At 30.5% G+C, this 18332-nt stretch overlaps 1 protein-coding gene across 1 annotated transcript; it reads left to right on the top strand.

The window, feature by feature from the left end:
• Positions 1-784: 784 nt before the first annotated feature.
• Positions 785-17626, top strand: LOC143072750 (protein Wnt-4-like). Its single transcript, XM_076247843.1, has 4 exons — positions 785-1535; positions 14849-15105; positions 15506-15774; positions 16368-17626. Exons 1-4 carry the CDS (start codon positions 1456-1458, stop codon positions 16827-16829), a joined length of 1068 nt encoding a protein of 355 aa, XP_076103958.1. The 5' UTR covers positions 785-1455; the 3' UTR covers positions 16830-17626.
• Positions 17627-18332: the final 706 nt, after the last annotated feature.

The raw sequence follows: 18332 nt of genomic DNA on the forward strand, positions 1-18332 counted from the left end.
ACGCGAAACAACAAGACAGTCTTGTTAGTCTATATTCAAAATAAATGTTCAAAAGTTGTTATCAGAATAAATTACAAAAAAAATTAAGATCAAATAGAAGAAGAATTGTAGCAAATACCGACTAGAAATTAGAGATAAATGAAGCAAATACACCCGTTATGTTTTGGTAAGGGGTACGCCTTTTGTATACTTTTAAGGAGGACGTAATGACAAGTTCACGTCTCTTGAATGAGTTCTTATTTCAGTTTTATATTTCAAATTTTATTTCTACTGTTTAAAAATATCTTTAATATTTTATCTAATCAGTTATAGTGAAAAACGACATCCTAAATGAATGCGATTGATAGTTTTGAAAATATTTAACCAAAAATCCTGTGTCAATTTCACATGACGACGACTATAAACAGAAACCCAAACTCAATAATTCATAAAAAAAAAATGCATCCGTATGGAAATCCGATACCCAACCGTAGTTGATTTATATTTAAAAGTTTCACTGAATTTTCTCAAAATGTGAGGACAAGAAATGTTTGTTATTTATCAGTTGTGGTTAATTATCGAAATAAAGATAATTAACTTATCTGATACCGCTAACTACATGATTGGGTTTACAAATTACTATAGGGTACCGACGCTACAATCACTCATCAAGCCAGGTTGAAATAGTTTATCTTGTCAAAGCGTAATTACTTATCTTAGCGGGGTATAAAGGGTAGAAAATTTAAAATAAACATACACGACTCTAACGTCGAGTTTTAATCTGGTTAAATCAGATTGTCTTTTTAATACGGTTAAGGCTTTCGCTAGAGTACGTTATCAGACTTTCCCTAATTCTTATAAAAACATTGGCGTTCCAGCCATTTCATTTGAAACGGACATGCGCCAGTCGTACGGCTTAAATATTACTTTAATTTTAGAGTACTTTACTACTCACTCTTTGACAGCCAGTGAGTAATATATGTGCTGGTAGTACCAATATCAATTAGTGATCTTCAAAACTTCCGATAAATTAAACCTTTATTTAACATCAAAAGTTTGTTATATCACAGAAGAAAGTTTTATGTACATTTTACACGTTGGATTTATGGGATTGTTATAACCAATCAAAAGTGTCCGCTTCAAGACGATCAAACAGGATTAGTTAGATCCATTGTCGCGGTTCAGCATTATTTGACTATAGGACTTGAATAACTAAAATTATAATATTTGACTATTTATTCACCGAAACTATATAGATCAGACATTTGTGGAATATACAAGTAATATACTACATGGACGCTTTCTTAAATGTAATTTTCAAGCTCTAGGATTGAAACCTATTAGTGAAAAGGATTTTTAGATTTATTTAAATCAGTGGATGTGATATACTGAAACAAATGTCTTGATTTAATGACTTAAATTAAAAAATGTGAATATATACTAAAACAAGAACTAAATGTGCTCGTATCGGAAAAAATGAGGCCTAAACTACAAGACTTCCAGAGAATTCTTTTTTTCTTTATTCTCCTAATAAAGACAGTTCAACCGTCTTGGTGGTAAGTTAACACTTTTAAATTACTTTATCTTTAAACGTTTAAAATGTATCAATCTATTTTTAATCACAATTGAGTCCGACATATTTTTTCAATAAAACGATCTTATTCTTGAAAAATACTAATAAGTAAAATAAATGAATTGTACATTGACAAAATAACTTTTGAAAGCGTATCATCCAACAGAAGATTTTATTTAGTAGAGAGGACGTTTAACGTGTAATTTATATGAAAAAGCGTTTTGATTTTTTTGCAGTATAGTGAATTGTTGAGTTTTATCTTGAATACTGATTAATTTTTTGAACTACACTTGGACTATTTGTTGAAAATCATTGGCACTCAAACCACATTTTCCTATATATATTAATATGTATACAGTCTTCTCTATTCATTTCAATGAATTTTCCGAAAGACTTTTTTGCTGGTATTGCCAGATTTTTCGGTACAGACTTATGTCATCCAAAATTCTATTATACTCTTGTCCTTGTTTTTAATTATTTTTGTCAAACCCAATAAATATTCTCTATGTTGAAGGCTTCTAATTTTTAATTTTAATTGAATCGGTGATATGGGTTCCTAATTGAGGTACTATTGGTACTCTTCACTGATATAAACCATCTTGAAATTTATAAAGCAATATTTCAAGTACCCCTTTTTCAAACTTCAATGTTAATGAAATACGTCTAAGTAAATTTTAATCATTGAAATTGTATTAAAAGAAAGGTGTGAATTCATTTTATTAAAATATTTTGAAACTAACATTATTAAGATATTGAAAACATCTAGACCTAGAATAATAAATATGATATGATAACTATATTATCATAACGCCTAAACGAATTATTAATTAATAAACTGGACTATGTAACATTCAAAATAACAATTGAAGTGCAATTCATAGTTTAAAAAAGGCAATTTTTAAATGTGAATAATAATTCAAATGAAATTTTAAAGTTTAAGATGCAGTTTTATAGCATCAATCATTTTTGTCTATAAAAACACCTGTAAAATACAGGAAAACGTGATAAGTTAAGACTCTAAATAAGATGAAAAATTGTATGCGAATTTAACACTAAAATATAAAAAGTTTATCTCAGAATAATGGCCATTTGTTGGTAAATTTCGAAATATTTTTCGTGACTTATTAATTTTGAAATTGTATCGTTATTTAATGAATGCTTGTGAACTTATTGGCTTTTGAGATTACATTTCTGGCAAATGCACTACACATTCTGGCTGTCTGCACGTTATTCAAAATATAGATTAACATTTGAAATCTTTGAACAGATGAAGAAACATGTATAATTTCTCTTTCATCTAGACGTTTCGCTTGTTTCTGCATCAAAACAACGAAACCAAATACGCTGTAATTACCAATTACCAAAATAATATTTTCATAATCTATTGAAAGATTCCAGATGCAAATACTATAATGTTTTATCAAATTATTTTACCAACGGAAAATAAAAAAAAAAGCATGTATAGTGATAAATGTATCGTATGATAACTTTTCATAATTATTTAAGACTCCATAATTGCAATGGTATGTCCTGTGTTTAATTCATAAATCCTTTCTTCGTGGGTTTCATAATTCTTTAGCTGTAACGAGTTATCATATTTAATGCGACCTAAGATTTGCCAAGATAAGATTTGGAACACTCCAATATAAAAGGTAAAAAAATGTTCCGTTTTCCTATTCATCAATTATTTTTGGATTGAATGGGGTCTAGTTATCATGTTACTCTGAGTTTAATGAATCGACAGTAAGACCCACACTTAAGAGGGTCTTCCATTCGGTTGGGAAGAATGCATAAGTATATATGCATTCACGTCTTGGCAAAATTAAGACGTATAATGTAAACTGTCAGAAAAGTTTGGTAAATTTAAGAAAAAGTATTCAAAATTGGATCATGCTGTTGTCATTTTTTACTCATACGTTCTTTGAATAGTACATATATATATTTGAGATCACAGCCCCTCCCCAACCCCTCATCACAATGTCGGTGACGAGCCTCTCAATTTAATGATTGAATGCTGCTAGCTTAATGTCCAGCTGCAAATATTTCATGTACGTTTAAGAAGAGAACGGTTAACGATGAATGTAAAATTTATGCGCTTTGGAGGATAAAAGGGTGGGTAACTGGTTTCGTTTACTTCATAATCTCAAAATAATCCCAAACGTCAAGCAAAGTGGAATTTTGCCAATTGAAATAAGGTTCCCTGCACATTACCCGATCATGAATAAAACAGACTTTGAATTGTCGCGTGTTTTGAGGGGAAGCCATGATTTATCTTAAGACTACCTTCAACTTTTTTTTACTTAAAAATGCTAAAGAACGCGATCAACGCTACCAATCTGCCTCAGGTTCCTGTCGACAAACACTTCAACTTTCCCCCTGATAAATATTGGAGTATATTGTTTATTTCCATACATATATCACTATAATATAGATAAATTAAACAAATAGATTTATCACACAGAAGCCGATATCATTTTACACCAAACCGGGTATATTACAATAGTTTATTTGGAATGTGCGATATAACAGAATTATTGGATTATGAGTTATGTAATATAGAAGGGATGATAAGTTCTTCAGGGTAGTTTGTCAGATGTATAGACCAAAGGCGACAGTCTTGTGTAAATTTGTTTGAATGAGTCGAGATATACCCGTCGTGAAATCAAATTAAAATTATGCTAGCGTTATTTCAATGCTGGTTTTGCAAGACTGTTCTTGACTATTTGAATATGTCAAGAGAACTTATCATATGTACATTTGCATGATTACCATTAAATTCCAATTATGCTATCAGATAACAATATTTTTATAATATTGTAAATGCCATCTTGTTCAATTTAAGACTATCGATAATATTTTCCCACACTGAATAAATATCCATTAAAATGTCACTAACATGTAAAAATAGGATTAGGTAATCCTTTCCTTCTTGTAACAATAATCCATTAAGTGATTAATTAAACTTTAATTCTTAACTGAAATTGACACTTTTTGTTCATTTTCAAATTTGTTGTCGTTTTAATTAAAAAAAAAAAAAGCAAATTTCTTTAAAAGCATAATCTAGAAGTCTTCAGAAAGTATTAAAAAGGGGAAGGGGTGTCAAATACAAATTTCTTTTAAAAGCATTTTCAAGCTTTCTTCAGAAAGTATTAAAAAAGGGGGGAGAGGGTACGAAAACATAATTAATTAACACAAGGAACCCCTAATGACAGAAGACATCCAAAATACATGAAACGAACATATAATCATTATTACAGCAAATTTCTTAAGTGGCAACAAGAAGATGGATGGACCATTCTCGTAATAATCAATCAATTCTTTAAAACAGTTGTACAGATTTTGATAACAAAGCCAGCTGCATACAATCTGGTTGTTTGTAAATTATCAATCATCCCGAAATCAGACAATTACAGACATTTATATTTTGAACATCTTGATGAAAATAAACTAAACAATACCTGGAATATTGTTTTAAATTTCGTACCTGTCTATCATAAGAAATAGGATCGTTAAAATATTATTTTTCATTTTCTGTTCATGCATTTAAAACACACGCGAACATTCAAAACATTTATTTCTGTCTGTGTTTTACGTTTCACTTTTAAGTTATTTTGCATAATTTAGAAACATGCATTATTGCTGTGGTAGGAACATTGCCTACACATGTTAAGATAGGAACAATGCAAAGACCAACATTATTCCCATTTCTATATTGTCGAATTACACATATAACATCAAGATTAACTCACAGGTAAGGGTACAAAATACAATCCAGTAGATCAAGCAAGAAGAAAAACACAAATTTAACAAAATTAGAAAAGGGACCTGATGTTGGAAAAACTGGTATAATTTTTTTATGACATTTTTTGTTGAATCGTTATTGTTGTTTTATCATACATCTTAATAAGAGATTAAAAGTACAATTCTACTATCAACACACCATTCCTTTATTAAATAATACAAATGTAAAGTAAAGAACTAGACTGCCTTTAGTTTACATGGTATCAAGTATTGTGAATAGAATATGACCATAATATAAATGATGCCTCCCACTCTTAGTCTATAACACTCATTTAACTTCATATACACTATGCAACTCATAAGACTTCATGGTCAATGTTTTCGTATCATAAGAAGTACCCCAACCCCCACGTTATAGGTTAAAATAGGACTGGCAATGGCCTAATTACTATACGTATAGGTGAAACACTAAATAAGACAACGCATACATTTTAAGTGGTATAAAGACCTGTATCTTTTGCTGGTTAAGATGTGTTATCGATGTCTCAGCCGTTGAAAATTTAAGACTTGAAATTTAAGACTTGCAAATATATCTGTTGCTTCTTCGAGGTTGCTTCTCCGCGGCATTAAAGTGTCAGAGCAAAGACTGTTTCACTATGAATCACTGAACAATATAAGTTCGGGTATATCTAAATATATATATAAGACTACTTGTCTTTTTGTGGACTTAGATTGTGGAAAGGCAAGTAGAAAATCTTTTCTTATCGTGTTCGTCTGGGTACAAAACAGGCCGATTCATATTCATTTGATATTAATCCTTATCTAAATGTTATATTTGTCACTGGACATTAAACACCGATATATCAGTAACGCTTATTTTTCTCAACTCTATTTCTATTGGAAATGTACTACTCATATGTACTTAAACGAGACATTAAAAAATGCATTTGCCTTAATTTGATATGCATTTGCTCTAGTTTGATAATGCACTCCCTTCCCGACAAAATCTAATGTAATTAAATTACAGCATATAATTCTAACTCATGAAACAAATAGCATAACGTTTCATTTAAATTATTTTCTTTTTTGTACAGGGACGTTTTTATTGATGTGGGAGGTTGAAACCGAGGTTGAAATAAAACCGACACACTTCAAAATTATTTGATTTAATAAACCAGTACTGATACAGAAAAGCTATAAAGTAAAGTTTTCTAGTTATAGATGCCAAAAATTTCACATAAAGAACGTGTAAATTAACAGAAGATTATTGTCAAATTAATATCATTACAAGGATACTATCTTTTTTCAAACAAAAATGTATGTGTTAAAGTAAATTAGATGTTTTACTTTGTAAATTAATAAATTATCTTAAAATTATGAAATTTGAAACTCCATGCGTTCATTTTAACTCCACGAAGGGTAATTACAGTATAGTATAATTAAATTTTATACGAATGTACCTTAAAGTTACAACAAAATGACGACCATTTGTCCAGGGGGTTAAAATGATACATATTAAAATGGACTAATTTTAAATTTTTGCACCTGGCCATAAAGGTGAGAGATAGGAATTGAAAGGTAGATAGCACCTCTCGTGTTAAATTATTAAATAATTTCAAAGGTCATATCAAATTTCCCTTAATAAATCAAAACCATGACTGCAGGGTTTTAGTAACTCTCTGTTAAAGAAAATGATCAATTAGAAATATAGGAAACGAAATAAATTTAATAAAACTTCAAGGTAAAATTTAGTTGCCTCGTTTAATCTATAATAGAACACCTCTGAAGAGACCGGAACTGCACTTTTTGACTCGATTAATGTTAGAAAAAAGTACAGTCTGCAAAAGTGCAATTCTTCCTGAAATACATTTTTAATAGTAGGATTTTGCTTTTATCGAATTATATTGCACCGACCATTCATCCTCTTAAATTTATACACATACATTAATATTGAGGGGGAGGAAAGGGAAGTTGGGTTGATAAACATGATTAGGTCGGATTAGGGCCTGATATTTTGAAAAAAGAAATATTTCAAAATTGAATGAAAAAAATAGTTTGTTTCTATTGAAATTAATTAAGCACAAAAAAAAAAGAAAAGAAAATGGTTTAAAAATTAAACATATTCTTGTATGTTATTGAAAAAAAGAGTTTTTGTTATACATTCAAAATGAACAAAAAAAAAGAGGTTGCCCCTAGAAAACAACTGAAATTAAAAAAAAAAAAAACAGCACTCGTGTTGTATATGTATAGTTATTTGGAATGTTGATGATACAATATGTAGAATTTGGTCAGTTTGTCGGTTGGGAATGGCACCCGGATAGCCTGCACGGTTGCTAAGTTACCAAGGGATATTCAAACTAGTCCAAGACGCTCTTGAAACGCAGCGACAACAGGCCACAAAAACAACATAACAACATAGAACACTTAAGATTGTCTTCGTTCATGCTGCATTACAGGCAAAATCTTAGCGCGTGCAGATCAAGCTGTTTAAAAAATTTATCTGATAAAAAGTTTGACAAATATTGATCCCTCACAAGGCGTTAAAGGATATGATAACAAAAGGATATATTTTCACTTCATTCTGCGTCATTGAAAACTTTATGATAAAGATAGTAGGCTTAAATTTTATTTATATTCTTATTTTATGACTCTACTTAAACCCTGAAACTGAATTGGATACCAACATGAACTTTATCAATGTTTAAGTTAGTTAAGATTTTAATAAAATGCAGATTGCTGGTCAATTGGCCTTATTGAGTCAAATTTAGCTGTTTCAGAATCTAATAAATTGCGGGTAAACAATAAAATTATCTGTAGTCCGTTATACATTGTATTCTGAAAACTGTGATATTTCACGTGAATTCTCATTTATGCACTCAATTGTACGTACAACCTCATTGGTGCAATCGGTTGTACGTGTGCCCGCTTTGGTGCACTCGGTTTGTGCGTACGACCTCATCGGTGTACTCGATTGTACTCATATTTGGATTATTTTCTGAATTGAGTGCTTATTTTCTGAATTGAGTGCTTATTTAAGTATCTGCATACATCATACAGAAATGGAAACCTTTCATTGAATATGTTCTTTCTGACAAAAAACATCGGCTTAAACAGCGGAAACATAAGCACATAACCGGAAATGATGGTTTTTGACAGACACTATGTTCCAGTATACAACGCTATTCATTCGGCAATTACATATTGAAATAAATGTCAAATATAATGGCATGATAATTTGAGGATATCCCATTTTTACTCGTTCTGCCATATAAACGTCATGTCAATTCCGAACTCAGAAACAAAAATAACAACATTAGCAACCTTCATAAAATTGCCGAAATGGTCGTAAACTCAACTACTGTCGAGGGCTGATATGATAAAACGATAGTTAATATTATTGTAAAATAAATTATAGGAACACATGTTATGTGTTTCAGCAGTGAAATTGTTGCCAATATTTTTGACATTTGATTGTTGATGGTAATTTTCTGAATTAGTCGAAGCATATGTTGTTTAATATTTTCAATATCAGAAAAGTATGAAAGAAATCCGTTTAACCGATATTTATAAACTGAAGATCTCCTTTTACAACATAGATATTGAAATAAGGTGCGTTGCACTTTAGACCCCACACCAAACACGTTAATCGTCATATATAGCTTAATCGAAAAGACATTCATTTATTGAGGGAACTTGAGAATTTTCTCGTACTGAAGGTTAAGTGCACCGGTGCTTCATATTGTCCGAATTCCTTCTCATTAACCAAAGCTTACAAACGGTCATTCTGACTGATATAAAATTCTCTTGTCGACATGATGGGCACTGACAAGTCCTGTCACAACATAATGTATTTTTTTTTTATTATTATTTCACCTCTATTCTTTCTATGAGGGGATAAAATAAAATAAAAATATATATTGGAGGGTGCATGAAAACAGTAAGAAGGTATCTCTGTATACACCGAGAACAAGCAAATCCCTTTTTTTAACAGAACATAATAATGATGATAAAAAGAGAATTCACAGTGACCTACATATATCTATGAAAGTATTGTTTTTTTTTCTCAATTTCAATCTATGATGGATGGTGCTCTTTCATGAAAGTTGTCAGGCATCTTTGCTTTGATCAATCTTATACGACATTATCCTTTAGAAACTTTATTTTACATTAATCAATTTTTTTAATAGGTCAGAAATTGTAAATCTGTATAACAAGTATAAACTAAATCTCTTGACACAGTTTCCGTGCTAGAAAAAAAAAAGCAAATTGTTAAATTAAAGAATTGGCAAACTTAGTATAAGGGTGATCAAAGACCTTCGCCACTTAACGGGTTCGACCTTTTTCACTTAACGGGTTCACTTTCTTAACGAAAAATGACCTTTAATATGAGAAACAGATGTTCAATAATTATTACAACTTCGTGTTTGATGATACATTTTCAAACGACTTTCAACGCAGTTTTTAATTGTTTCTTTTTAAATAATGAATGAACTTTTTCTTGAGAACAATCGTTTTACATAGAGATATAATTGATAACCGTCATGTTTTTTTTAATGAATGGGTTACTGCTAATTGTCCTGAACTATCCCTTTCTGATATGAACCATCACTCAAAGTAAATACTATCTCGTCTCCGGATAACTCAGTGTTAATTTCAAACGGTTCAAATATCAATGAACAATGATCTTATAGTTTCTAAATGAAGATTAAATCGAAAGCTGTTGATTTTTATGATACAATAGATGTGTGCACTTTAAAAAATATCCATTGAAAAAAGGAAGACCTTTAATTCTTTCACTTTTAAATTTCAATAAACCAAAACATATATAAGTATTTAAACCAAACGATAGGCTATGGAGGAAATTTAACTAACCACTCCTGCATTATACAATTGTGTAAAAAAAGAGGAGCAGGTACACATATTTTTTACGTGCTGCAAATCTGTAATTATTTACCAAAAATAAAGCATCAACTTCGTCCGATGTGTGAAAGCTCAATGCTATTTTCATAAACAAACAAATAAAATACAAAAACTGTAAAATATTTGTTGTGTTAATTCTAATCAAAACATAAAGAGTCTCTTAGCATAATTGTTTTCCGTTGAATTGGAAAATGGTTTATAATGATTGCTGCCGATGCAATATGTAGTTGAAAATAATGTACATGATTTTCATTTTACTGCTTATTATATGCGTATCATTTAATTTAGCTTGATTAGTGAAACGTTTGATGTGCTATTAACCTCTCACCGTCACAATACAATCCACTTCAAGATGGCTGCCTAATTTCGTCTTTCTACTTGAATCTGTCTTGGATCAGATAGTTTTAATGTAAGGTTGTGGTTTTACAAGATCTTTTCTTGTTCTGAAGTGTGTAAAATGTTAAGTGAACATAAGTGTACAAAGTACCATCATATTAAAACGAGTTTGGCAGAATGCGACGTTCCTCTTTAAGAGGTGGTTATTAACCGAATCGCAAAAAAAAAAAAAAAAAAAAAAAAAATCGGTATGCACTCGAGTCCCTATCTTGGCAAACCAGTTGACAGATGTCGAAGGACGACACAGTTGTCAGTAGTACTCGATGGTGCTGCCATTGTTTACCTGTTTTTAGGGTGATGACTGATTAATAAGTTGTGCTATCACACATGCGTTTTCTTTAACCTTTCTAACGTTATTTAGTAATGCATATAAAGTTAAACAGATATATACATGTATAGTAAGATAAATATTTGTGACGCACATACCGCACCATACCTAAGTCTAGGATTTGGTAAATATATAACATTTCAAATGAATGTATGCTAACCTGCAGCAAAATTGATAGATTATCATTATTTTATGCCAATCTTTATAGAAAGATTCCCAAACCAATACACTTTTACACAATGTGCAAGAAAAAATATTCTTGCCAAGTTTTCATATTCTAAATTTTAAATCGAACACTGCTCGGTGACAAGGATTTCTTTAATTCTGTAGTTCTTAAATTTTACCCAAACTGACTGATATTGAAATTTATAAATTCATTAAATTGTTACAACCATGCAATGCATATTTAGAATATTTTACCAATAAAGACAAAAAGGAAGAAACTCAAAGGTTGACGGAAAATTCTTAAAATAATAAAACAAAGAAAGTTATGCCGTAACTTGAAAGAGATATTGCATACACAAGTAATAAGATATATTAAAATATACCGTTACAATAAAAACAAAAACAAAATAATTTAAAATTTGACGGAACATTCTCATTAGTTTAAAACAAAGAAACTTATGCCGTACCTTGAAAGTGATATTTTAATACATAAGTAACAAGATACACTAAAGAAAGAAGAAACGAAACATACTTTAGATTCCTATGTTTTCAAAAACAGTTAAAAGAGTGTAAATGTAACTTAACCATCCGAAAGATAAACCCCAAAGTCTACAGATAAGCCCAGGTTTCTTTTCTCAGCAAACTTTTCTTCTACTATACATAGAATAAAGGTTGTCGCAGAAAAACGCACGTTAGTGATATAGGTCATTACCGTGTTAAACTTTCAAAAGCATGAAATGTTTTTAGAAGATAACTAAATATTTTCTTTGGATACGGAATTGTAACAAAAAAACTAAGATAGCTTAACATGTGTTTTATGTTCACAGCTATATGTATTGATATAGGAAGAATCTTTGTTGAAAGGATAATCACAATTTATAAGAACTTTTTACACTTCTGCACTTGAGTTACTGCTCTGCTTCTATTCTTGTAAAATTCTGTTAAAACATTAAGAAAGAGTAATGCCAATCTTTATCAGTCGCGGATTCAGTATTTGATGTTAAAAAGGGGGAGGAAAGAGGACCTTTTTTTTTTTTACACAAATTCACTTCAATTTTACATTTGTGTACAATTTTTTCGGTTGCGCTTCAAAACGAATCCGCTCCTGAATATCAAGAACTTCATTTCATACGCGAAACCTTACAATCATATCGTTTTCCATTTTTGTTTGAATATGAGATTTGGTGCAATCTCTTCTTTATATTCATATTAAAAAGTTCATTTATTGTAAAATTTAGATTCAATTAGTAGTAGAAACAGCATTTTTCCTTTTGTTGTTTAAATCTATACTATAAAAATTAAAACTTTAAATTAGCCAGCAAAGTGACTTTAAATGTATCTTTACGTTATCAGACAAATGTTTGTATACTTTCACAATAAATATTAATTCGAGTATAGATACCTTTAAAATTTTGACATTATTTTCATAAGGTATGAAAAGGTCTTAAATGGGTTTACTATTGAATTGAGAACTGGATTAGTTGGGAATGACATTCGGAAAATATCTTAAGTGGGTTGAAAGCTTCATAAGTACTTCTAAGGTTGGTAGGTGGTCAGGCTAGAAAAATAACAATGATCATAGCCAAAAGTCAATATTGACTTATTATTTGGTTTAGCGTAAGTTCTTCTAGTGCGTGTTTTTACTTCGACTAAAAACATTTTCTGAATTTCACTCATTAAAAATATATTTGTAAAAATAGTTAAAGGAAGTGGATTGTTTTTATATATCTTTCCTTATTGAAGTTAGATAAGGAAAAAGCCAAGGTCTTTATACAAACTATGAAAATTAAGGCATAAGATAAAATATAGAGATAAGTATGGATTTAAAATATACGTACATTATCGGTAAACAAAAAAATGTTTGAAAGAGATTACGAAACAGGAAAATTGGGAATGCATGCTTCTCGTGCCTTTCAACTCAGTCAGGATTGTACTTCGTCAGAATTATCTCCCCATTACGCCAGTTCATTTTCACAGTCGTAGAAATGGAAGCTATTGTAGGGATGACGCGCTACCAATTTTGCTCTTGGAAACCGATAAATTTATCCACATTGCACCATTACGATCCTTATATGTCAGTTGTATTTTAAAAGACAAATGTATCAACTAGCTAATAAGCGTCAGTTAATGATATTGTCTGGCTGTCTGCATTGATCAACTAAAAACTATTGTCTGATCGGCTGTCAGGTGGAAATTTTGAAAATTCATAAACATTTAAAAAAATTCTAATTAAAAATTTCGTGGAAGGGCAGACTAGATTTTTTTTAGTGTATAAAGACTATAAACCCTAGTTTTCACACACAAAAAATAAAATTTTTCAAAGATATGCATTTTCATCATCCAACTTGAAAGACTGTCGTCAAGTACTTTCAGTAAAAAAATAGCTATTCGAACACACCTTCTCTGTTTTTGTGACTCATTAGATAGGTATTTCACTTGACCCATATATTTCATCTTTTAATACTGTTATATTTTTGTGTTAAGTGTTATAAAGTCAATCTGTAGATTTGATATATAAAAATGATCGAATCTATTGCGAGACGATGTATGAAATATTCTTACTTTGTACGATATCAAGACAAAATATTCAACTCAAACACACCCTAACATAAAAAGGTGCACTCGATTTTCTCTTTTCGATACAATTGTTACCCATTTTTAGGAATTTTTTCTTGAGTCACATAATGGAAGGGCAGACACGAAAATTTTTGAACTAATAGATTGATATGTTTTCCGTCCGTGGTAATTTTTTCAAAAAAATCAGAGGTTATGCATTTTCTTCATCCAACTTTAAAAAAGATACCCATGTCGTCGACTTGAAATCTAATTGTTCTGCTTAACTATGTACTAGATAAATTGAAAACTTATGCAAATGGTGTTTTTAAAATAAAACATCTCGTAATTGAGAAGAAAATTGTAATTTTGTTTGTTTCTATTAACTTTTAAAAATTTTGTCACTATAGTAAACAACACAGTACACATTTATCGCCTTCTCTAAGATCCTCTAACAAAGAGTTTCGATTCTTTAGTTCTATTTCAGCCCGGTTTCCGACTGAACTGTAGTATTAATAAAACAAATTATTACCATTTTACTACACACACAAAAACGTATCCCATATATGAATAAAATATAAATGAACTTGAGGAAATTTGCTAAACAATACGAAATCTACTACATAAACTTTACAAAATTTACCAATGGTTCTCGCAACAAGTGTCTTGGTTTTTGTTATGTTTATACTTTCATACTTAACGTTGCCTTGATATTTATACCCACGTGAGGAATTTGACACATCCGTAGCACGGGTTTTGTGGACAGACTGTAAAAGTCAGCAATTCACATATTCTTACAGCAGCTTCACTTAGGGTACACATACTGAATGTAAAATACCAGTATAAATCTTTCAATCAAAAGTACAGTAAATCTCGCATGGTCCTAAAATCTGCAAGTTTTCTCGTTTGAATTGTTTTACATTGTCTTATCGGGGCCTTTTATAGCTGACTATGCGGTATGGGCTTTGCTCATTGTTGAAGGCCGTACGGTGACCTTTAGTTGTTAATATCTGTGTCATTTTGGTCTTTTGTGGATACTTGTCTCATTGGCAATCATACCACATCTTCTTTTTTATATTTAAAGTGTTAACCTCTATATTTATTTTGGTTACTTTTATAATTAATTGCCTAATCATTGCTGTATACCCCAACATTTCTTTTTATTCATATTGCAAACTTTTATTGTATTGTAGGTATCTAGGACTGATCAGCAGTTCGCAGACAGATTTGCCCAGTGAACCACATAATGAGGAAGATGTTGACTGTTCAAATTTTAAATTCTTAGCACCCAGACAGAAAGAACTATGTAGTAAAGAAGTACAGCTACATAAAGTCATAGGCGATGGCGCCAAAAGAGGAATAGCCGAATGTCAAAACCAGTTCTCAAACAGAAGATGGAACTGTTCCACATTTAATACCACTGATGTTTTCGGGAAAGTTTTACAATTAAGTAAGTAAATGTCCAAAAATTCAAACTACATGTATGTGTACTGCTGGTTTAATTAGTTATTGTTGATCGTCTTCCTATTACCGAGTAGAGTTATTTTACGATTAATCTTACTGTGCTGTAGTTGTTAGCATTATTTTAAGTGTCGTTCGCCCTGAAAATGATTGAAATAGTTACCACTGGACGTTAATAAACCAATAATCAATCAACCGATCTATTTGATGCTGAATTTTAAATTTAATTTCGTCTGAAAGGTTAAAAATAACCACCTGAATTAATTATAGTAACTGTTGTGTTCATATTTAAAGATTAGCTTAAACAGCACATAATGTTTCTTCAAAGTCATACCATGACATATATAAGCATAACTGCATTGAGTTGAATATATACCTTTTTCCTGCAGAGACGAGAGAAACAGCATATATCTATGCAATCCAGTCAGCTGGTATCATGTATGCTGTTACTAGGGCATGTGCAAGAGGAGATTTAGAAAGGTGTGGCTGCGATACAAAAGTGCGTCAAAAAGACACAAATGGACAGTTTGAATGGGGAGGTTGTTCAGAAAACACAAGATATGGTGGTAAATTTTCTAAAGAATTTGTAGACACCAATGAACACAGAACATCAGAAGATGGACTTATGAATTTGTGGAACAATGAAGCTGGTCGAAAGGTAACCATATAAAATGTTTAAACCTTGCAAGCATAACATGTTAGATACAACACGTGTTCATTGTAGGAGATTGTAAATCTTATTTTAATAGGGGCTTTCGAAATAGGAAAAATCGAAGTTCGCTGCAAGTACAGTTTTATTCTATACTTTCTGCCAATAATGCAATATATTGTTTATATCCTGGGAATTTAAAATTACATTTTAACGATTAGTTTTCTATTCCAAGGCGTTGGTGTTTTCATTCTTTCGAAAAGAATGCGACAATACTAACAATGAACTTTTACGTAATGATGTTGCTATTGTTGTATGCTCAATCGGGAACTGAATACCAGGATTTACTATAAAAAAAAGAAGCAAATTGCAGTACATTAATATACACTGTATAACACTATGACGAAAAAAGAGGTTCAAAACTTCATCTTAGAAAGTCAGAAGTTTCTTGGGGCTGCCAAAGAAAATGGAAACAATGATATTTTTTCAACGAAAACACTTTGAGCTTGACTCCCATTATCTTGAAGTAATTTTTATTCGTTGTTTTGTACATGGACGTTCTTGAAAAATAACTTAACATATATCTTTATTTGTGTTTTTAGGCCACTAAATCACAGATGGATTTACTATGTAAATGCCATGGAGTATCCGGATCCTGTAGTGTAAAAATTTGTTGGAAAAAATTGAAAAATTTTCAAGCTATTGGAAAAGCACTAAAAGACAAATTCGACGGTGCAAGTTTAGTCCGTTTTATTAAAAATAAAAGAAAACTAAAGCGAATTAATAGAGATATGAAAAAACCTACGAAAAAAGACTTAGTTTATCTTCATGAATCTCCAGACTTTTGTAACCAGAACCCTAATTTTGGGTCGTTAGGCACTCAAGGACGAAAGTGTAATAAAACAAGTTTCGGACTTGATGGATGTACCCTAATGTGCTGTGGAAGAGGGTATTATACCATCGTAAAAGAAATCAAAGAAGACTGTAACTGTAAATTTGTATGGTGTTGTCGAGTTGACTGTAAACAATGCACGCAAGTTGTGGAAGAGAATTATTGCAATTAAGTATACTAAAACAAATTATGTTACGTCAGTAGAATTAACTGCAGAACCACAACTGCTAATGTATATGTGCTATAGATGAAACTGCTGATATTTTTTGTAAATGAAGACATTTTTATATATGTAAATACAGTCATATAAATTCAAAATAATATATTGAAACGGGTACGATTTTTTTCTAAGCGCATTGATGTTTTTGTATTTGGTGAATTTTCATGTTTAATAATTTGCCTACTATATTGAATTTTTAGTGCACTGCTTATGTACACTTTGTGTTGCATATATACATTCGTCATAATCTGAGGACATCGTTTCGTCTTCACTTTTTGCTCTAAATGTGGGTAACATCAACTGCTTGTGTTTCCCCGCTAAGAAGTAACGCTGCAAATATATATATATATATATATATATATTGTACACCTGCTGGCACCAGCAGAGATCAAGCTTAATATAAAAAATGAATTAGACTTTACACATAATTTTACGTAGACACTTGTATACAACATTTTGTGGTATTTTTCACATCAATATATAAAAGTGTTCAGTATATATATTTTGTTTTCATTCTTTATGCGATCACTTAGTTATAATTCCCTTAATTAAAGTTCCTTTGATGTTAGAGGTACATTATTTATGAAAATGTCTACTGTTACATTAAAAAATGCAATGAGCAATATTGTTATATGAAATTGTGCTTTTTGTGCATAAACTGTAAAAGTAACAGATAAATTACATTATCTTTCACATATTTGCTCATGTTTTTCTTTCATTGTTTTAATTTAATAAACTATATTAATGTTTATGTTGATTCTTTGCATTGATGTACAGTAAATATATACATTAAATGCGTTTGACAAAATTAAACGTAAAAGTAAAGCATTATTAATGAGAAGAGTTTTGTTTAATGTGGTGCCATAGAAAAATGATGAAGATAGTCGTGAATTGAACAATGTACAGTAGCCAATATCGTACAGTATGCGTTCATTATTTAGAATAAAAGTGAAATAGTTAAAAAAAAATAAAAAATAACGGATTGCTCTTTCGATGTAGATGAACAATAAAGATTATAAATTTTGAACGTAAAAGTAAAGCATTATTAATGAGAAGAGTTTTGTTTAATGTGGTGCCATACTCCGGAAAAATTGAAGATAGTCGTGCATTGAACAATGTACAGTAGCCAATACCGCACAGTATGCGTTCAATTTTTAGAAAAAAAAAAATAGTGAAATAATTCAAAACAAATAACGGATTGCTCTTTCGATGTAGATGAACAATAAAGATTATACAAAGAAATATAAGTACAAGACAACTCAAGATCCAATGGTTTAACCTCTACATGTAACTAAAATGGAAATTAAGTCAGCTTGTCGCTTATGTACAGACAATATTCTTACTAGAATAATACAGGTTATGTATAAAATAACAAAAAAAGAAAAGTATAATTTTATAATAGGAGACACTAATATTCATTTATCTTGTCCATACAACTACAACCACAAAAAAGCT

Source organism: Mytilus galloprovincialis, chromosome 4, assembly GCF_965363235.1.
Source record: "Mytilus galloprovincialis chromosome 4, xbMytGall1.hap1.1, whole genome shotgun sequence".
Lineage (NCBI taxonomy): Eukaryota > Metazoa > Mollusca > Bivalvia > Mytilida > Mytilidae > Mytilus > Mytilus galloprovincialis.

What these genes read in the sequence shown, in the direction of transcription:
- LOC143072750 (XM_076247843.1), top strand. Translation starts at nt 1,456, where the DNA reads ATGAGGCCTAAACTACAAGACTTCCAGAGAATTCTTTTTTTCTTTATT. An exon ending in CGGGAAAGTTTTACAATTAA is followed by an intron (nt 15,106 to 15,505) that starts GTAAGTAAATGT and finishes TTTTTCCTGCAG; the next exon opens with AGACGAGAGAAACAGCATAT. An exon ending in ACAATGAAGCTGGTCGAAAG is followed by an intron (nt 15,775 to 16,367) that starts GTAACCATATAA and finishes TTGTGTTTTTAG; the next exon opens with GCCACTAAATCACAGATGGA.